General features: G+C 43.2%; 1 protein-coding gene across 1 annotated transcript; it reads left to right on the top strand.

Annotated features, from left to right (window-relative positions):
* Positions 1-9896: 9896 nt before the first annotated feature.
* Positions 9897-10835, top strand: LOC114099804 (olfactory receptor 10V1-like). The gene has a single exon (XM_027944315.2). It carries the CDS (start codon positions 9897-9899, stop codon positions 10833-10835), a length of 939 nt encoding a protein of 312 aa, XP_027800116.2.
* The last annotated feature ends 11650 nt before the right edge of the window (positions 10836-22485 follow it).

Below are 22485 nucleotides of genomic sequence, written 5' to 3'. Positions count from 1 at the left end.
GCTTCTCTGCAGTTTTGTAGAAATCACCTGTCTGCTGGTGTCTGAGCTTTCTAGTAGTCAAGGGCAATATAATTAAATTTACAGAGTACAGAGTTCATGTAACAATACACAACCATATTTTTCTTGGTTAGGGCTTATATTTAAAAGGATCTTTTCCCTATAATTTTCAAAAGAGGATACAGCATATGTATTAACACACTGACAATTATAATGACATTAGATATCATTTGTTAAGCATTAAACTATGTACCAGACATTGTTTTAGCTGCTTAGTACATGGTATCTCACTTGATAACCACAAAATCTTATGGGGTAGGTGCCATCGTTATCATCAATTTAGACACAAAGAATTGAAGCTCAGAGTGGTTAAATAATTTTGCGACATTACCTATCTATTGAAGTGCTGGTGCAGACATTGCACCCTAGAGCCTGTGACCTTAATCACCACAAAGCACAGAAAATATGAAAGGAATTTTTTGGGGGCGAATTCAATATAGGCTGATGGTGTGACATTGATATGCGAGCCACTTCAAGTAGTTCTCATGTCCCATCACAATCAATAAAAGGATAAAATTCTTTGATATTCTAAAGAGATATTAAGTAATAAAACTAAACCATGAGCACCTAATTAGACAGCATGTCTTCCAGAATTGCTCAACAAATATTATTTTACCCAAGAGGCATTTCATAGGAATCAAAGTAGAGAAAGTTTCCATCTGAGAATTGGAATACAAATATTTTGTAAAAATAACAAGTCATGTTATTTCACACTTACTGTACAAGACTTGGACAGGATTGGTTTTTATTATTTCATTACACATCCATTAGCATGCTCCAACTCATAATGGAATCATAATGGAATTACACTTGAACAATGCAAAATAATGTCATTATGTACTGATTCAATTTACTCATAAATAAAATTATTATTTGAGCCTGATGGAATGACTCTCAGTGGCATTAGCTTTGTGAAGGAAATAACATACTGGCTAACTGGTTTATAGGAGATAGATATTTATCAAAACTGTTTAAACAAAAGGCATCAGGCAGGCTGTAACTCAGCATTAAGTAGGCCCTCGTTGACACCCAAGGTCTCTTCTTGCTAGTCATCCATATTGCTGGAGAAGGATGAAATATAAAGCCAAAGGCTTGGTTTCAAATCCCGGATTAGCTACCCACCAGCTGTGCAAATATGGACAAGCTGATTTACTTCTGTGAATTGTGGTTTCATCATCTGAAGAATTATTAATTATTAATATCAATTATCAATCACTGCCCAATGTATTCATTACAGTATTATAAAATTAACATGAAATATAAATGAAACTTTGTAAGCATTAAGTTATCAAGCAAATTATATGATCAGTGTCACCACCGTCACCATCTCTTCCTGCTCGTCACTTTGTCCTATGTCTCCATCGTGGCTGCCATCCTGAAGATCCATTCTACAGAGGGAGACACAAGACCTTCACCCGTTCCTCCTGCCTGACTCTGCTCCTCCTCCAGTTTGGATGTACAGTCGCATCAGCTTTTGCCCTGGTTCCAGCTACTCTCCTGAGAGGGGTCTGTAGTGTCTGGTTTACACATTCAACACCCCAGGCTGAACCCCTTGATCTACAGCATGTGGAATAGAGAGCTTAAGGATGCTCTTAGAAAAAGAAGAAATTGCAAGATTCTTGCTGCTCAGAACACAATGGCTGTTTCTGGAGAGTGTTGATCAAGCAGCTACTTTTCCACCGAAAAGAAAAATGGATGGATTATACAAAAGTCTAGAAGCCAAGGGGTAAAAAAACTGCTAAGTTTCAGGAGTTGTTGCAAATTCTGTCTCTCCTCTTTTTCTGCTGTGGTTGCGTTTTCTGGCTGTGCAAACTCAGTCCTTCATTGCTAAAAGTGCCTGCTTGTGGGGTTTGTTTAAAGGATCATGAAGTGAGATTGTGATGCAGCTGACATCAGGTGCTATGTCAACTGCAGCATTTGATCTTTGATAATCTGGATCTCCTTTTGATAATATTTCTCCCTAGAAACCAAATCTGTTTCTTGCTTTTCCTAAAATTTATTTACATTCTTTAGATGGCTACAAGCTAAGATAACCAGTGTGCCAAGTTCCAATGACACAAAGATTGCAGAGTTCTCAAAGGCTGATCACGTGAGATGGTGTCATTTCTTCTACAATAGCAGACACCAGCATTTCCTAAAATAATGGCTGATTTTCAAAGACTACTTCGTTTGGATGTCATGAAAAAATGAATTCCATGGTTAAGAGTTGAATAGGCGACGGCTCCACTGTGTTCTTGAAGACGTGCAGGTGCACTACCTTGGAGGTTCTAAAGTGGAACAATCTTAGGAAGGCGTTTGATCACGTGGAAGTTTTCTTTCTTTAATACTTACTGTCTTAACCCAATGAAGACAACCTTCTGGAAACACTCACAGGAAGGACAACAGAGAAGACCTGTGGGGGTGGCACTAGGTTGAATGATCTGTCAGATGAGTTGTGTCCCAGCTAACTTTGACCTAGAAACTAAAAACACATGCAAAAAACATAGCAAAATTCCAATGATGTAATCATTTTTGTAGTGAAATTAAGGGCTCATTATTCCTGATTTTTGCTTTTAGGAAGGGGACCAAAGAGCTTTGGGGAACATGGCATTCTATGGAGCATCTCAGCCTACAGAGGTAGGTAGGTGCTCAAGGCCTCAAGGAGCAACAGAAACATTGGCCAGCCTCCTTGGGTCATAGAGATACAGCACACACCTATCTACTCTGCCCACTGTGCCAAGCGTGGTTTGCAGTTTGCATTTGAGAGAACCAGATTGAAATACTGGGATTGGCCAGAAGCACACAGTGAACCAGTGGGCAATGTGGAGACTGCATCCTGGGGGAGAAGGATGCATTGGTTATAGGAAGAGCCTCATGGCCTCCTAGGACACTGTCACTGTCTCTTGCAAATCCTTTGGAGTCTGATTCTAGAAGATCCACCAAAAGATAGCTATAGGCTGCTACTACCTGCTAGGGAGTCAGCAGATTTTTCTCCCCAAAGCTTTTAAAAATGAATATTTACTCAGCATCAATAAGGTATGAGGTAAACAACCTAGCTGCACTTAATAGATGAATGGATAAAGAAACTCTGTTACATATACACAATGGAATATTACTCAGCAATAAAAGAGAATAAAATCATGACATTTGCAGTAAGTGGATGGAGGTGGAGAAGATAATGCTAAGTGAAGTTAGCCAGTCTGAAAAAACCAAAGACCGAATGTTCCCTCTGATAAGTGGATGCTTATCCATAATTCATATCCATAATAAGGGTGGGGGAGGAGCATGGGAAGAATGGAGGAACTTTGGATAGGGCAAATGGGAGGGAGGGTATGGGAGGGGATTATGGGGGTAGGAAAGATGGTGGAATGAGATGGACATCGTTACCCTAGGTACATGTATGCAGACAGGAATGGTGTGACTCTACTTTGTGTACAGCTAGAGACATGAAAAGTTGTGCTCCGTTTGTGTACTGTGAACTGAAATGCATTCTGCTGTCATGTAGAACAAATTAGGACAAATAAAAAAATTAATTAAAAAAAGAAGGTACGAGGCAATTAAGTTCAACAAATGTAAAACCATACTTAGTGGTATGAGAACTAGGAAAGAAAAACAAAGAAATGGGAGGGGGAGAGAGATAGCATTCCTGGGAGAGAAAAAGTGAAGGACTTAAAGAAGAGAAAGCACACCCCCCCACACACCCACACACACTTGTGTTGGAATAAATAAAGTACTGTCAATATTCATTCACAAACAACTGTTACTATCTTGCCAAACGACCTTAAATTTAGAAAATAAAAATGTGAGCAATGATTAAAGTACAGCTAAGGCTAGTGGCAATTAAAACAGCTTAGACTATCACGTCCCCAAACAATTCCTGTTTGTGTTCAAAGTCCAACTGGGGATGGTCCAGTTGAAAGCCAAGTCAGCCTCCTGGGGCTTGGTGGAGTCGGAGTGGGCAGGGAATTCACAGCAAGGAGATGCAGGGTGAGGCCCAGAGTTCCCAGCCTGCAGGTCCCCAGTCCGGCCCTCTTCCCTTGTGCAGAGGCCACAGGGAAGGGGTGACTGTGCCTAAACGTGTGCTGTTCCCAGGGAAGGGGGTTTCTCAGAGAGTCAGCTCCAGGGTTCCCTAGGTGGTAAGAAGATGATCACAGCTCGGGCTTTGCTCAGTCTCAGGTAAGATGTGGCTGCAGCCCCTGTGGGCAGGAGGGAGGAAAGGCATGAGGAAGACCTGCCCATGGAGTGCTGTGTGCTTTGGAGCCTGGGGCATGGCCTGGGATGCTACCACCTGGGGATTCCTGATCCTGGGAGGGGCTCCTGGCACTGAGTCCCACAGGGAGTGGGGCAGCAGGTTAGCTCTGGAGCCAGTGAGGTGTCACTACTTATGCCAATGATACTCACACTAGCAGACGTTCCCCCTGCTGAGGATGAGGACAGCTCTGTCTCTCCCTGGAAAGGTGACCAGTTTTCTAGGTTGCCTGTGGGTAGTGAGAAAGGGGTGTGTACCATCTCTTGCAGGGGTTAGGACACCCAGCAAATATCCTGTAAGATAATCAGTTTCTAAGTTAGACACCCCAGCACTTTCTGGGTTGGGAAGGGGTCCCTGCACAGATGTTGACCAAGTCTTTGGAGGTAATCCAGAACCACAAAAGTGACCTATCAGAGGATGACACCTTCCTGAGGCCTGCCATTTCCTGGGTAAGAAGAGACCTGGAGCTGACCCACCCAATCTTGAAGTAGCAAGCAATTGCACAGCAGCAGAGGCAGCCTAGGTGCACAGGGAAGGGACCGCTGGCTGCATCAGAAGCTGTCAGCATTGGCACTTTATCCCACTGAGAAGAACTCAGAGGAGGAGCATGCTTGAGAGTGGACAGTGGGGAGAGTTCTCACTCACTCATCAATGCCTTGGATGAAGACCAAAATGGCAAGAAGAAGTACAATATCTTATAATAAAACCCTAAGAGCCAAATCAACTGCATAGAATAAAATGGACAAATTAAATACAAATGGTGACATCTATTTAATTTTTAAATTGAGGCTGAGGATTATTCATTAATTAAGTATCAAGCTTACTGTTGGGCTTCCTAGCAGCTAAGGCATAAAGGGAAACATGTAGCATTCATGGTCAAGAAGGATGATATCCATGTCTTCACTCAGAGACAGGAACATATATGTGTGGGGGCTGAAGTTGGAGGCAGTGTGTTAAGAACTCAGGATCACATCCCTTCTGTAAACAATGCACTGGTTTAAACAAATGGAATTCACTGAGGTTTTCAAGCATTTCAGACATATTCTACACAGAATTTTTTTTTAAAATTTGAAACATACTTGAAAACTTGTCGATGTTCTAAAGAAAATCTGGTTGACTCTCTAGAGAAGTACGTGTAAGGAATGTGGCTTCCTGGGGCAATAGTCCAATATGCACAGTGAGCTTTGAGACACAGGTTCATTGTATTTAAAGATGACCATGGACAGACACTGGTATTTTAGAGTGATGAATTAGAATTCTTCGCAAGATCTCAAAAGGCTGGAGTGGTGAATCAAACCTCAAAAAAGTTCATTTAAAGAAGAGGTAAGGCTAAAGAAAAAAGAGAGAGGGAAAGAAGGAAGGGAGGGGGGAGGGAGGGACATTATAAGCAGCAGCTTGGATGGCATCATTTTCTCATCATCATCCAGGTTGTGTGGCCATATCTCCATGTTAATTCTGGTTCTGACAATTAATGGTTCTGCAATTACTGGGACGTTTGTGTCCCTTGCTCAAATGGGAGTTTAAAATGTCAATAACATTTTTATGACTTAAAAAAATAAACAAATGTTCTTTACAGAAAATTTGAACAATAGAGAAAAGTATAAAGAAAATATCAATCTCCTAATTCTCTCTAAAATGCTAAGCGTGGAGGGTGGGTTTCCTTTTGGAGGGATGACCTCATTGCCGACACCCTATGTGCCACTTTGTTTCCTCGTTCAGCATTACGTTATCAGCACTTACTTCATTAAACCTCTTAAGTGGAACAATTTTAATGGGAAGGTAGGAGCTGATCATATGAATACCCCACCATTGCCTTGAACTTTAACTCACCGTAAAAACTGTTAAACCATCTTGGACGCATCTTAATGCATTTGGGTCCATGTTCTGGTCTGTTTTGTTGGGACAACTTTTAATGTGGAGCGTTGGTTTAATCATGGAACATTCAAAAACTCTTCTTGGAAGTTGCCAATTCTCTCCTCAGAAAGGGTATGCTCTAATAGTTTCAGAGGTAGAAAATAAAGATGACCTTTTCTATTTTGAACTTACTGATGTGAGTCACCGGTACTACTAATCTCAATAAAACCTCAGTGTTTGCGTCAGAGCATAATTATCAAGTGCCGGGCACTGATGTGGGTGGGTCCTGGGTATTAGTGAGGGTGAAGTGGAGTCGGTGGCTACCCCATGGAGCTTGGAGACCATGGAGGGGACAATTACAAAGAAGTGAGCCCAGAGGTGAACGCAGCACTGTGTTAGAGATAACGATTCTCTTTCTAGTCCCCGACTTCCCCCTTCATGTTGAACTCATGGAAGTCAAATGTTTGGGGTAAAGGGTCTGCTGGGCTTCTTTACTTACCCTGGAGACAGAGACAGTAAGAGATAGAGATAGAGATAGAGAGAGAGAGATAGAGATAGAGATAGAGAGGGAGAGAGAGGAGGGGGAGGGGGAATGTGCTCCTGCCATTGCTCGCAGGAATGCAATTTCACCTCTTCAGGAACAACGTACTCTTACAAACTTCCATATGGAAATTGACCAGCCATGAAGGAGCCGATATTCTATCCCACTTGCCCAGGTAAGGCTGTGCCAAAACACTGCATCATCAGATGAGAGCACAGAGTTAGAAGCACTTCGGAAAAAAATAAAAATAAACATTTTACTTGCAAACTGGGCATCGAGAGCTAGTATTTAGAGGAAAAGCTGCCATCAGCAGGAATACCAAGCATGACTTATTCTGTGTGAGAAGAAGCAACAAAGAGGTTAAGGGATCATTATGTGTACAAAGGTCACGGCGTATCTTCAGACAGGAGTAGAGCAAAATTCAGTCTTTTGGGGATGATCTGGTCACTGCAGGGTGCTAAGTGCCAAGTAACATTTTTCCACCTTTCATGTCATGTGAGGTATGTTGCGGTCTCTCCTGCTCAAACTCACGTTAAAACTGTAGCTCCCTTTGTGATGGTCTTAGGAAGTGGGGCATGTGGGGAGTAATCAGTTTCAGGGGATTCAGCATGCATGTCCCTTGAAGGGTTTAGTGTCCTCATAGAAGGGGAAGAGACACTACAGCTTCCTCTCACTGCCATAAGAGCATACAGTGAGAAGGCAGCATCTGCTGTCCAGGATGAGGGCCCTCACTAAGAGCCAGTTTTGTAGCACCCTGAACTTGGAGTTACCAGCCTCCAGAACTGTGAGCAATGAAAGTCTTGTCTAAGCCACTCAGTCTGTGCTATTTTAAAATAACACTCTGAACTGTTTAAAACAAGTGTTTACTCTTTAGAACAAGGATAAGTGTCAGGTTAGTTTTCTCCAGGGGATATGGTGTGTGCTTGTCTGTATGTTTGTTTTTGTGTGTGAGTGAGTGTGTGTGTGTGTGAGTCTAATTGTTTTAGATCCCATAAAAACTTGCTTAGAAATGCATTTCTATTGATCATAAGTGGTGCAAAGAAAAAAAATAAGAGATTTTATCTTTTTGGAATTGGGGAATGAACACAGGGATATTATCACTGAGCTACATGCACAGCCCTTTTTGTTTTATCTTATTTTATTTTGGGGGGTACCAGCACTGAACCCAGGGGCACTTGGCCATTGAGCCACATCCCCACCCCTATTTTGTATTTTATTTAGAGAAAAGGTCTCACTGAATTGCTTAGCAAAGCCTTGCTTTTTTTTTTTTTTTTTGAGTTTTTTAATATTTATTTTTTAGTTTTCGGCGGACACAACATCTTTGTTTGTATGTGGTGCTGAGGATCGAACCCGGGCCGCATGCATGCCAGGCGAGCGCGCTACCGCTTGAGCCACATCCCCAGCCCCAAAGCCTTGCTTTTGCTGAGGCTGGCTTTGATCCTCCTGCATCAGCCTCCTGGGGTGTTGGGATTACAGGCATGCACGACCCTGCCTAGTGCTCTTTTTATTTTTTAGTTTGAGATAGAGTCTCTCTTTGTTGCCCAGGCTGGTCTTGAACTTGTGATCCTCTGGCCTCAGCTTCTGGGATATAGGTGTAAACCACTATACACAAGAGACTCTAGAATGAATTAAAACACAATATTTTTTTCCCTTTAAGCATTAAATAACTATTGTTAAAACCAACTGTATGTAACAAGTTGTGGACAGGCATCAGTTTGGGACCATTTACGGGGGTAAGGGCAGAATTCCTGGAATATACAAGGGGTGATGAGGCACTCAGGGCTAGCAGTGGTGGAAGTGACACTGTGAGGGAACTGAGCCCAGCTGTACCTGGTGCTATGGGGGTCAGGCCACCCACCCAGAACTGCTATCGTAGAACCAATAGGGAAGAGGGAGGAGGAGGTGGCATGGAATGCATGGGATAAATACCCTGCCATACTGTTCTTCATTCTTCTGCCTGTTTCTGTCCTACCAGAAGCCAGAGAGTGAAGGAGCCCTGATGACGTAATGCATGGGGACCAGCCTTTCAAGGGGCAGAGCCGGGCAGAGAATGGATCCGGGGGTGAGTGGTACATAACCAGCAAAACCTTCCTTTGGTGAATCACCAACAGGAACAGCAACCTCTCCAAATTTGGGGAATAGAGTGTCTAGAGGGTAGAATAGCATCTCAGAGCCAAGGACTGAGGAATTTTCAGGAAAAGGGAGCGCCACTAGGTATATATGCAACAGATTATTGGATTCAGGAACTTGGAAGTCCTTGGTGGTCTTCTTTAAAGTGGTCTAGGGAGCTGGAGGGGTGAGGTGGAAGCTCACGGCCCATGATGAAGGAAGGACAGCAGATGTCCATTCTGGGAGGAGCCAGGAGGGTGACATAACCCTGAGGGCAGTTTCTTTATACTGGGGGAGCTGAGGGTGCTCTAGAGTGGGGGGGCAGAGGTAGGTGTTGGAGCTTGAGCAGTGGATCTGTGGAGCAAGACCCCAGAGAGCCCAGCAGGAGGCCAATATTTAGGCCAAGGAGGAGGGACGTTCCCACTGAGGCAGGTGGGAGTGTGTGATGGGCAGCCGGGTCAGCAGACACTGCTGCAGGCCCAGAGCTGGTGAGCATGAAAGGAGAGCTGCCTCGGGGGCTTCTGTTCCTTCTTTGTGTGTGTGTGAAGTTGGAGCCGGAGCATGAGGGAAGGGGGCGGGTAGAAGAGAAGGGCAACGAGGTGAGGGACTAGCCTTGGTGAGGACTGGAAAGAGGGGCTGACTCGGGGGCTTGGGGAGGGTGCTGGGGTTGAGAATGCCAATCTCTGCTGTGGCACCAGGGGACAGAGTTTTGTGGTCTTTTTCAGTCACGATCAGTTAGGATTAGAGACAGGGGACATTACAGTATGTGTTAGGGCTCACAGAAGGACGTGAAAATGGCAAGCATTGGTGGAAGACTAGTGGAAAAGAAGCATCAGACATCTTTGTAAGATGAGAGAGAATAGAGCCCAAAGGGGAGTTCTTTGGGGAAGCTGGAAGCATCAAGGTGATCTGGAAGAGGTGGAAGAAGAGTGGTTTTCAGGATTACTAGCATTCATGAGAGCTTACTAGGGAGCCGCCACATTTAGTCTCCTGAGGCTCTTGAGAATGATACTGTCCTGTCTTTATAGATGAAGAAGCATCTGATTGACATTGATCTGTCCTCAGGGGCAGCGCCTGGGCTATCAGCAGGCCCAATGCAGAGGACACATGGAGGAAGCAAACCAAACTGGGATGATCCACTTCCACTTCCGCCCCTTCTCCCGACTCCCCGAGGTGCAGGTGCTGATTTTCGTGACCTTTCTCGGGATGTACCTGGTCAGCATCACTGGAAACCTCTCCATTTTCCTCACCATCTGGATGAACCGCTGTCTCCACACCCCCATGTACTTCTTCCTGGCAAACCTGGCAGCTCTGGAGGTCTTCTACTCCTCCACCATCGCCCCTCTGACCCTGGCCAGCGTCCTGTCCACAGAGAGCACCCTCATCTCCCTGCCAGGCTGCGGCACCCAGATGTTCTTCTTCATCTTCCTGGGCAGTGCGGACTGCATTCTGCTGGCCGTCATGGCCTATGACCGGTTTGTGGCCATCTGTCACCCTCTGCGCTACACCCTCATCATGAGCTGGCGCGTGTGTGTGCAGCTGGCTGTGGGGTCCCTCGTGCTGGGGTTCGCCTTGGCCCTGCAGCTGACTGTGCTCATCTTCCGGCTGCCCTTCTGCAGCAGCAAGGAGATCAGCCTGTTCTACTGCGACGTCCTCCCTGTCATGAGGCTGGCCTGTGCCGACACCCACGTCCACGAGGTCACCCTGTTTGCGGTCAGTGTCATTGTGCTCACCATCCCCTCCCTGCTCATCACCCTGTCCTATGTCTTCATTGTGGCTGCCATCCTGAAGATGCGCTCTGCAGAGGGGAGGCACAAGGCCTTCTCCACCTGCTCCTCCCACCTGACTGTGGTCCTCCTGCAGTATGGGTGCACAAGTGTCATCTACCTGTGCCCCAGCTCCAGGTACTCTCCAGACAGGGGCCAGGTGGTGTCTGTGGTTTACACATTTGTCACCCCTGTGCTGAACCCCTTGATCTACAGCATGAGGAACAGGGAGCTTAAGGAGGCTTTGAAGAGAGCATTGATGAGGTTCCTTGTGCTCTAGCACAGTGAGCACTCTGACTGTTCTTCCCCAAAACCTCCCAGGGAAGATTGACAGGTGACCAGCACCCCTGCAGGGTAGATTCCTGCTGAGGAGGCAGGAGCTGCCTGGGAAATAAAAAATCTGAAATAGTTAGTAAGAAATAAAGACAGAGCCAGAAATTAGATTCAAAGAGGAGTGCCTGATGGGTCCTCTAGTCCTGATGGGAGATGGAACTGAACAACTAAAAAAAGGTTCTGATTACTTAAGGGGGAGTACACCAAAGGCAGGGAGAAGGTTTCAGGGGGAGGAGTCTTGGCTAGGTGATTGCTTTCCCGCCGGCAGGGGTCTTGCTGTAAAAAGGTTGATTGGCATTTGGCAAGCCACACCCATCTCTGGGAGGCTCCATGGGGGCACTCCCATCTCCTGGGCTATGCAAGAATTTGAGCTGGAGCTAGGCAGGATGCTACATGAACCAGGCATTCTCAAACCAGCAGGATTCCTACTGGGAGTTCCTGATACCAGGCTTTCCTGCCTAATGGCTTCAACATAGCTTTAGTTCATGCACAGTTCACCATGGCTTCCCGCAGAAGACCACAAGTCAACTGCAAGAGGAGGAGATGGGGGCTGACGGGGCAATGATTTCATACTGTTAGGCTTCCTGATTGCAGTACTTTGAAATATCATTTTTTTTTTTTGTCGCCTTCAGTTTCTTCATCTCCAGAATGAGGACTAATAACCTCCCGGTATGTAGCTATGTTAGGAGAATCCCCAGATACATTAAGTGAAAATACTTCATGACTTTTAAAGGGAGAGATTGCAGTGAATGTGGTTATTACCACCCCATATAAAATCTTGTCCTTTCTTGGACTTATCTCCTGTTGTGGTACTCAGGTTCTCAGCAATCTCAAACACACACTTTTTGAAAATTTATTTATTTTTATTTACTCTAATTTGTTATATATGACCATAGAATGCATTAATATTCATAGTACACATATAGTGCACTTTTTTTTATATCTCTGATTGTATACCAAGTAGAGTTACACCATTCGTGTCTTCATACATGTACTTGCAAATTGGTGCAGCCAATATGGAAAGCAATATGGAGGTTTCTTGGAAAATTGGGAATGGAACCACCATTTGACCCAGCTGTCTCTCTCCTCACTCTAAAACAGCATACTACAGGGACACAGCTATATCAATATTTTATAGCAGCACAATTCACAATAGCTAAACTGTGGAACCAACCTAGATGCCCTTCAGTAGATGAATGGATAAAGAAACTGTGTTACATATACACAATGGAATATTACTCAGCAATAAAAGAGAATAAAATCATGGCATTTGCAGGTAAATTGATGGAGTTGGAGAATATAATGCTAAGTGAAGTTAGCCAATCCCAAAAAAACCAAATGCTGAATGTTTTTTTCTGATATAAGGATGGTGATTCATGATGGGATTGGGGGGCAGGTATTGGAGGTTTAGATTAACACTAGATAGGGCTAAGGGGTGGGAGATAAAGGGAGAGGGAATGGGGGTAGGAAAGACAGTGGAAACATCACACTGTTGAACAGAGCAAAACCAGGAATAATATGTAAATCAATAAATCAATCTGGGAACATTTCCACAATCCTCTTATGATTACTGAGTTTGTTTTTCAATTATTAATCTTGAATCTTAATTTATCTTTCAGAAAGATGTTCTAGGGGACGCACTAGAGTTTAACAGTTTTATAGATTCTGATTTTTGATCTTTACTCTGGAAATAATGTGTGTCCATGTTCATCTCTATCACTCTGCTTCTCAAATTCTCTGCATGTGTGCTTCTCCTCCTCCTCCTCCTCCTCCTCCTCCTTCCTTTTTCCTTCTCCTCATTCTTCTTTCTCTGTCTCATAAAACATCTCATGGGCCTATCCTTTCTCCTGATGAGTGTGCCTGACATGGCAATGTTGCTTTGGTAATGGAGCCTCTGTGGGTAGCAGAAGGAGCGTGTGGTTTGGTCTGGATTCAGGTCTGCCAGAGTTAATTCTGGGATGACACCGACTAAAGTGCGAGGCAGGGAAAGGACTCCCTACCATGGCTCTGTGTGGCCTGAATAGAACGATGCTTGCTGTTTGAGTCTTATTTGCCTCCCAACATGGATGGCTTAACAACATTTCCTAAGGTGGGGCAAGATCATTCATTCTTCCACCTACTGGTATTTAGTGATCTATTCTTTCAGCAAGGTTTGGCAAAGCAGCAATCATGTATTTATTGGACTCCACTCTGTATTATGTACCATGTACCCAGGTGGGATGAGTGGAGCAGGAAGTGGGGACATAAGCCAGTAGCAACCCTGTTTAAAGGAATTAGAGGTCTGGAGGAGTTTGTGGACTCAGCGATCAATTACCAATAATAAATTTTGTGATGCCACAGAGGAGAGACAGGGCATTGAGGTGATTTTGATGGTGGGAGGTTGTATCTGAGCAGTGCCGTCACAGGTCTCCAAGCCTCTGGACTTGCAAAGAGGAGAGGGAAGGGCATTCTGCAGAAGGGAACCGGAAGGACACAGAAATAGGAAATTCTCTCCCTGGGTCTCTAATTCTTTATCTGTTAAAGTATAAAAAATATGGTGCCAGTGAAGGGAACAATTAAGAATTTGAAAAGAAAACCTACAGAATGGGGAATATCCTTGCAAGTTACTCTTCTTACAGAGCATTATGACCTAGGAGATAGATATATATATATCAAAAAAATAACACCCAAACCCCAAAATAACCTATTTATTTATGAGCAAAGGAACTAAACAGAGAAGATTTAGAGAAATGGTACTATAGATGCTCCTCAACTTAAAACGTGTTTGCATTACAATAAACCCATTGAAGTTGAAAATATCACAGTTGAAAATGCTGAAATACACCTAACGTACAAAACAGCATCTATTAGCAACAGTACATTGTAGAGCTGCGGTGGGTTACCTTCTGGGTCATGTGGCTAGCTCAGAGCTGAGGCTTGCTGCTGCTGCCCATCTTTCTCAGAGAGTGCTGTATTGCACATCAGTGGCCCCAGAAAAGATCAAAATTCAAAACTAGAAGTAGGGTGTCTCCCAGATGCATGGAGCTCTAGCATTCCTCATGCAATCATAAAATTGTAAGTGGAGCCATGGTTAAGTGCGGATCATCTATAGATAGGATAAAACTTTTGTTTCCAAATGAAATGAGTCTGTTGTTATAGAAACCAGACTGTAACAGTCAACATGTAAGCCATTTGAAAATGCAGCCCTTTAGATTCTGGTCTTCTTCCCCTTCCTGAACAGAAATCCTTTCATATATATTTAAGGGTTCAAAGAAAGATAGTAAAAATGTAATGATTTGCTGATTTTCTTTTTCATGGCAGGGATTGAACCTAGAGTGTCCTGCATGTTAAATACACACTTTACCACTAAGTGATTCTCCCAGCCCTCATGTTTTTTTTTTTTTTGTAATGAAATTCTGCACTCACTACTCTGATCTATCCTCTTAGCAAGGAAAACAAGGATCTTTGTGGACGCACAACATTTACTGCAGCATCTCTCTGTTTACTGTTCCTAGAGAAGAGAGAAGTGGGTTTTGGTTAAGGCTTCATCTGTCAACACCAAGACAGGCTGATCCTGCCCAGGCCACAGGGACTCAGCACATACATGCCTACTGTGCACAATGTGGTCTGCAGACGAACTTGGGAGAACCAGGTTGAAATGCTGGGGTCAGTCAGAAGCATACAGTGAGCCAGTGGACAATGTGGAGATAGCATCCTGGGAGAACAATGGTGCATTGTTCTAGAAACATCCTCACGTTCTCCTTGGGCACCATCACTTTCTCTTGCAAACTCATTAGAACCTGGTACTAGAAGATAGACCAGAAGATGACTGTAGGTTGGTGCCACCTGCTAAAGAGTCAGTAGATTTTTCTTCCTGAAGCTATAAAAAATGATGTCGCAGTCCGGCTGCAGCAAAATAACCAGGGGGGTTACGAACAACTTGTGTACGTTGATACAGCAGGAGTGGGAGCCTTTTATTGTAGGACAACAGAGGTATTTATCCATTCCACACAACTTATCTTAATTAGCATAAACTAGATACAGCAGTCAACCAATAAGAAATCTCCACACTTAATGGCTCGCTGGTGTTACTTCACAAACCACTCCCTCTGGCATTTTGCCAGGCACCATCCAGACTTGTTTACAGACTCTAACAAAATGATATTTACCTAGCACCTATAACTTATGAGGCATATGAAATTCAGTGAAAAATCATAATCAGGGATGTGGGAAAAAGAAGAGAGAAAGAAATGGATAGAAAGAGGGAGGGGAAATGGAAGTGGTAGGAGAAAACTGAAGACCTTAAAGAGAAAGGTTAAAAACATTTTGTTTGGATGAAATCAGTAAAATACTGCATGTTACTGCAACTGGTGTCACTCAGAGGAGACTTGGTCTTGCTGTAGTGAAAACGTTCTAGAGTCCATATAAATGGAGTCCCAACTCAAGCCCATCAGCTGCTATACATAGCATCTTACAGCTCTGGGAATGACCATCAGTCTGCTAACAAACCATCTGAAAACCCATCCACAGTTTCTTTGTAATGTGTGAACGTGTGGACCAGCAGTTTGCAACTACTACTCTAGGGCAATACAACCATTGTTTCTGGTCTTTCTACATGGACATCTGACTACCTGTATTTTCCTGAAGTATGTTCCAGATCAGGATACACATAATTAGACTCTCATATGGCTGGTAACTATTTCTTCAGTAAAAGGGCTGTGTTTTTCTTTCAAGATGACTCTGACAAACTGCCAAGTTCTCACACACACACACACACACACACACACACACACACACACACATATACACACACACACCCTGAAGGCCTTCTCTTCAACAAAGATTCCAGAGTTTTCAGTAAGTAAATATACTGAAATTGAGTTTTAGGCGATAGATGAATGAGCATTTCAACATTTTTTTTGTAGTTATATAAAAGTGACTGATAAAGATATATGACTAGTACAAGAATTATACACATTACCATGTCATATAAAGTGAGTGAGCTGAATTTAAGTCAATAAACATATTAGGTAAATGTATATCCATTACTCAGATGAAATATAAATCATGAAGTTTGTTTATGGATAATCAAAGTTTTGGTACTGAGGATTGAACTCAGGGACACTCTGCCACTGAGCCACACCCCAGCCCTATTTTGTATTTTATTTAGAGACAGGGTCTCACTGAGCTGCTTAGCACCTTGCGGTTGCTGAGGCTGGCTTTGAACTCAAGATCCTCCTGCCTCAGCCCCCCAAGCAGCTGGGATTACAGGTGTGTGCCACCTGTAATCCCAAGTCCAGCTGGAAAAATTTATTTTGTCTGTTTTAGACCATCCTTGGCCAGAATCAATATCAGCAGTTTGCCTACCTTGCTGAGGCTGGCTTTGAACTTGCGATCCTCCTGCCTCAGCCCCCCAAGCAGCTGGGATTACCGGTGTGTGCTACCATGCCCAGCTGGAAAAAATTATTTTGTCCATTTTAGACCATCCTTGGCCAGAATCAATATCAGCAGTTTGCCTATGCACTGCTGGGGAGTGAGCTGGGGAGGCAGCTCGGTGGTAGAGGGCAGGCTTAGGATGTGCAAGGCTCTAGACGCTCTCCCCAGTGATTTTTCCTTGCCAAACAAAATTCCCCACAAATAACCAAACCTAAATCACTTCATTTATAAGGGATGTGGTTGGGTTTGGAACAACATTTGGTGAATGAATAAAGGAGTACAATCAATGAATACTGGAGATATGCCCTGTGCTCAGCATCACACGAGGAGCTTTGATGCAATACCTGTCTGGACCAGTCACTCAGGACCCCTCCTACTAGGGGTGGAAGAAGAGATGCACAGTAAACACCCCAGAGAGTGATGACTGCTGTAATTGGGATAGCAGAAAACCACCATGAAGCATGAAGTATGGAGTGATTTTTCCTTTCTAGAGGTAAGTGGGAGAAGTAAGGTATCAGAGTAAGGCTTCATCAAACAGGTGGCAGCTAAAATTTGGAGGATTATAAGGATTTGCCTAGGTGCAAAACTTAGTCTTTACTTGAATAAATTAAGATGCCTATCTTAGCTCGGTTCTTTGATGCCCACCTGTAACTGCAGCTACTTGAGAGGCTGAGACAGGAGGATTGTCTATTTGAGGTCAGCCTCAGCAACTTAGCAAGAACTTGTCTTAAAATAAAAAAATAGAAAGGACTCCTCTGACAGAGGATTAATGTCTAGAATAGATAAAGAGTGCAAAAAACTTTATAACAAAAAATCAAATAACCCAATTAAAACATGGGCAAATGAATTCAACAGACACTTCTCAAAAGAAGAAATACAAATGGAAAAAAATACATGAAAAAATGTTCAGCATCATTAGCAATTAAGGCAAATGTAAATCAAAACTACACTGAGATTTCATCTCACCCTATTCAGAATGGCAGTCATCAAGGATACAAGAAATAATAAATGCTGTAGAGGATGTGGAGAAAAAGGAACACTTGGTGGGACTGTAAATTAGTACAACCACTGTGGAAATCAATATGGAGGCTCCTCAAAAGACTAGGTATGGAACCACCATAGGACTCAGCTATACCTCTCCTCAGTATTTACCCTGAAGAATTAAAGTCCCCATAGTACAATGATACATGCCTACCCATGTTTACAGCTGCACAATTCACAATAGCCAAACTATGGAACCAGCCTAGGTATCCATCAATGGATGGATAAAGAAAATGTGGTGTATATGCACAATGGAGTTTTATTTAGCCATAAAGAAAAATGAAATCATGGCATTTACAGGAAAATGGATGGAACTAGAGACCATCATGTTAATCAAAATAAGTCAAACTCAGAAGGCTAAGGATCCTATATTTTCTCTTATGTGCAGAAGCTAGAGGGGATAAAAGAAAACAAAGTTGGGGTGGATCTCCTAAAAATCAAAGGGGGATCAGTAGCAGAAAGAGACCAAGAGGTGGGAGGGGAGGAAAGAGGGCGGAAGTGCTGGGGAGTGATACTGGACAAATTGTATTGCTATATTGTGTGGGTGTACAAATATGTAGCAACAAAGCCCCTCAACATGTACAACTATAATGCACCAATAAAAATGTCGAAAAAAATTGAAAGAACTTGGGATACAGTTCAGTGATAAAGTCCCCTGCGCTCAATCCCCAGTGCCAAAATAAATAAATAAATAAATAAATAGTATCTTGTTAACTTCAGTTAAACTTGGAGAATAAAATTTTAAGCAATGATTAAAATACAGCTACAGCTAGTAACAATGAAAACAGCTTAGAATATCATGTCCCCTTGTGTTCAAAGTCCTACTGGGGATGGTCCAGTTGAAAGCCAAGTCAGCCTCCTGGGACTTGGTGGAGTCGGAGTGGGCAGGGAATTCACAGCAAGGAGATGCAGGGTGAGGCCCAGAGTTCCCAGCCTGCAGGTCCCCAGGTCTGGCCCTTTTCCCTTGTGCAGAGGCCGCAGGGAAGGGATGAGGTGTCTAAACGTGTGCTGTTCCCAGGGAAGGGGGTTTCTCAGAGAGTCAGCTCCAGGGTTCCCTAGGTGGTAAGAAGATGATCACAGCTCGGGCTTTGCTCAGTCTCAGGTAAGATATGGCTGCAGCCCCTGTGGGCAGGAGGGAGGAAAGGCATGAGGAAGACCTGCCCATGGAGTGCTGTGTGCTTTGGAGCCTGGGGCATGGCCTGGGATGCTACCACCTGGGGATTCCTGATCCTGGGAGGGGCTCCTGGCACTGAGTCCCACAGGGAGTGGGGCAGCAGGTTAGCTCTGGAGCCAGTGAGGTGTCACTACTTATGCCAATGATACTCACACTAGCAGACGTTCCCCCTGCTGAGGATGAGGACAGCTCTGTCTCCCTGGAAAGGTGACCGGTTTTCTAGGTTGCCTGTGGGTAGTGAGAAAGGAGTGTCTTATAGGAAGAATATTTGTTTTGTTGGAACCACCAGAAAATACTCTGTGATCGTCTCAATTTCTAAGTTACACACCCAGTGCACACATAGTAGCAGATGCTCAATAAGCATTCCCCAGATGACTGAATGTATGAACAACTGTACTGTTTTCCCCCCTTGAGGGAAGGAAGAAGGAAAGGAGAAATGGGAAGGTCCTTCTGGGAAAAGAAGGGCTCTCTGCACAGATGTTGGTCAAGTCTTTGCAGGTAATTCTGGAACCACAAAAGTGACTAATCAGAAGATGTCACCTTCCTGAGGCCTGACATTTCCTGGGTAAGAAGAGACCTGGAGTTGACCCACCCAAGTATCAAGCAAGTGCACAGCAGCAGAGGCAGCCTAGGTGCACAGGGAAGGGACCGCTGGCTGCATCAGAAGTTCCCAGCATTGTCACTTTATCCACTGAGGAGAACTCAGAGGAGGAGCACGCTTGAGAGTGGACAGTGGGGAGAGTTCTCACTCACTCATCAATGCCTTGGATGAAGACCAAAAAGGCAAGAAGAACTTTTTTTTTTTTGTTTAATATATTTATTATGCTTTGAATGCTACTAAAAACAGAATACCTTGCACTAAAGCTTGAGTCACAATGAGATCAACATTAACTGCACAGGATAAAAGGCAAAAGTTAAATAGAAATGGAGATACTGGAGCTGAGCATAAAGCTGTGTTGGGCTTCCCAGCAGCTAAGGCAAAAAGGGAAGCAGGGACTGTGTATCATGCCTGGTCAGGTAGGATGACATTTGTGTGTCCATTCAGAGAGAAGAATGTGTGTTTCTGGGGTGGAGAGTGTGTTGAGAACTCTGCACTCTTCAAATAATTCAGACATATTCCACACAGAGAGCCTTCTCCCTCATTTTGAATGTTGTGTGAAACCTCATTGCTGTTCCAAAGAAACTTGGTAGAATGTTTGAGGGATGTGCTTTCTTGGAGCTATGGTGCAATGCACTGATTTAACTTTGGGAAACATGTTCATTAAATCAACAGACCCAATGGGAAGAAAACTGCTATTTGCTAGAATAAAGGTTTAGAATTCTTTACAAGATTGGAAGGATCTGGAATAGTAAGCTAAACGTTGAGGGTTCATTGTAAGGAGAAGTAAAGGTAAAGAAAAAAGTTAGAAGGGAAGGGAAAGGGAAAATAGGAAGAAACAAGACCACAACTACAATCTTATCCAAAGCCAAGATCAACTTGTATCCATAAATAAATACAAATATCAAAATTATCTAGATTTAGTTTGCTCATGGATGGCCTGATTGCCAACTACAGGGACTCTGTGGCCATATCTAGGTGTTAAATCTGACTCCAACTATAACAGCTTGTACACCTGGTGGTGTATATATTGCACTAGCCTAGGCTCTCAATGGGAATCGTAAGCCAATGACGTTTTCATAATTTCAATAATAAATACGTTCCTGACAAGAAATTTAAAAAGAAAAACAGGGAAAAGCATGAAGACAATCAAAATCTCATTTTTCTCTCAAAAGCGTTATAATTTTAAATATTTATTTTAATTTTTTTTTAGGTGGACACCATATCTGTATTTTTACGTGGTGCTGAGGATTGAACCCAGTGCCTCATGCATGCTAGGCGAGCATGCTACCACTTGAGCCACATCCCCAACCAAAAAAAGCGTTATAATTTTAATTATCATTTCAATGGTAATATAATAATCGATGATATGAATACTTGATTATTTCCCTTTAGAAAATGTTGAACAGTACCGCACATATCCTTTATATATTTGGTTTCACGTTTCAGATTCTTTCTTTTTTTGGGGGAGCGTGGTTGGGTACTGGGGATTGAACTCAGGGGCACTTGACCACGGAGCCACATCCTCTGCCCTATTTTGTATTTTCTTTAGAGACAGAATCTCACTGAGCTGCTTAGCACCTCGCGGTTGCTGAGGCAGGCTTTGAACTGGCGATCCCCCTGCCTCAACCTCCTGAGCCCTGGGATTACAGGCGTGTGCCATTGCGCCCAATTCCAGATTATTCCTTTAGAATAACTTCTCTAATGTGGAGTGGATATTCAGTGCATTTAACATTTTAAAACTATTCCAGAAAATTGCTGATTTTCTCTTGAGAAGGGAGATGCCCCACTGGTATCAGAGCTCTAAAATGGTCTTTTCCACTTTGAAAGGACTGAATGTGAGTCACTGGTCCTATCAGTCTCACTTAGTAGAACCTAAAATTACTGCATATCAATTACATAGGACGGTGGGTTTCATTGTGGCATACGTGTGTCCATAAAAACATAATCTGATCAATTTCACTTCCTAACACCTCAACGCCCCCCTTCCACCCTCCTGGTCCCCTCCTCTACTCTCATGTCTTCTCTTTACTTTCATGGAACCCCTTTTCCTTTATTTCTTTATTCTGTCTTTCCCATGTGAGTGAAAACACAATAATTTTCTTAGTCTGACTTAATTTACTCAAAAGTATGGTCTCTAGTTTCATCCATTTTCCTGAAAATGGTGAATTTTTTTCTTCTTATATAATAATATTTTTTTTTAATATTTATTTTTTAGTTTTCGGCGGACACAACATCTTTGTTTGTATGTGGTGCTGAGGATCGAACCCGGGCCGCACGCATGCTAGGTGAGCGCGCTACCGCTTGAGCCACATCCCCAGCCCCAATAATTATTTATTCTTGGCTGAATAAAACTCCACTGTGTATTTAGACCTCATGTTCTTTATCCATTCATCTGCTGATGGACACCTAGGCTGATTCTGCAAACCAGCTATTGTGGATTGTGCTGTAGTAAGTAAACGTGGGTATGCATGTACCTCTAAAATAAGCTGACTTCAGTTCTTTTGGATAAACACCAAGGAGTGGTATAGCTGGATTTTTAGCTTTTTTAGGAACTATTAAACTACTATTAAACTACTATTTTTAGCTTTTTGAGGAACTTTATACTGATTTCCAAGATGGTATTAATTTATATAAATGTTCCTTTCACCCTCATTCTTGCCAGCATTTATTGGTGTTTGTATCTTTGGCGATGATCATTCTAAGTGGAATGAGATGGAATTTTAGTGTAGCTTTGATTTGCATTTCCTTAGTGGCTAAAGATATTGGACAATTTTTTTTCATATAATTGTTGGCCATTTGTATTTCTTTTGAGAAGTGTCTGTTGAGTTCATTTGCCCACTTATTTGTTTTTTTTAAATTTTGAGTTTTTTTAAAACTCTCTATATTCTGACAGTTTATCTTTGTGCATGTCAGAGCATGATTTTATAATTCTAGCCACTGTTTTCAGTCCTGGGTATCAATGAGGGTGAAGTCAGAGGCTGCCTGAAGGGAGCCTGGAGACCATGGAGGTCACAGTAATGAACACTGAGCATAGGAGTGAATGCAGCTCTGAAGGAGCAGTAAGGGTCCTATTAGAGGCAACAGTTCTCTTTCTAGTCCTTGAATTTGCTCTTCATATTTAACTCATGGAGGTCAAATATTAGGGGTTAAGGGCATGCTGGGTTTCCTTACTTACTTCTACACACATGCATGAGAGAGATAGAGATAGAGAGAGAGAGAGAGGGAGAAAGAGAGAGAGAGAGAGAGAGAGAGAGAGAGAGAGAGAGAGAGAGAGATCCTGCTATTACTCCCAGGAAGGCAATTTCAACAATAAAGGAACAATGTACTCTTAGAAACTTCCAGATCGAAATTGACCATCCATGAAGG

The sequence above is a fragment of the Marmota flaviventris genome, chromosome 9 (assembly GCF_047511675.1).
Source record: "Marmota flaviventris isolate mMarFla1 chromosome 9, mMarFla1.hap1, whole genome shotgun sequence".
NCBI classification, from domain to species: domain Eukaryota; kingdom Metazoa; phylum Chordata; class Mammalia; order Rodentia; family Sciuridae; genus Marmota; species Marmota flaviventris.
The sequence above is the reverse complement of the archived record's forward strand: the minus strand, read 5'-3'. Positions and strand labels throughout refer to the sequence as shown.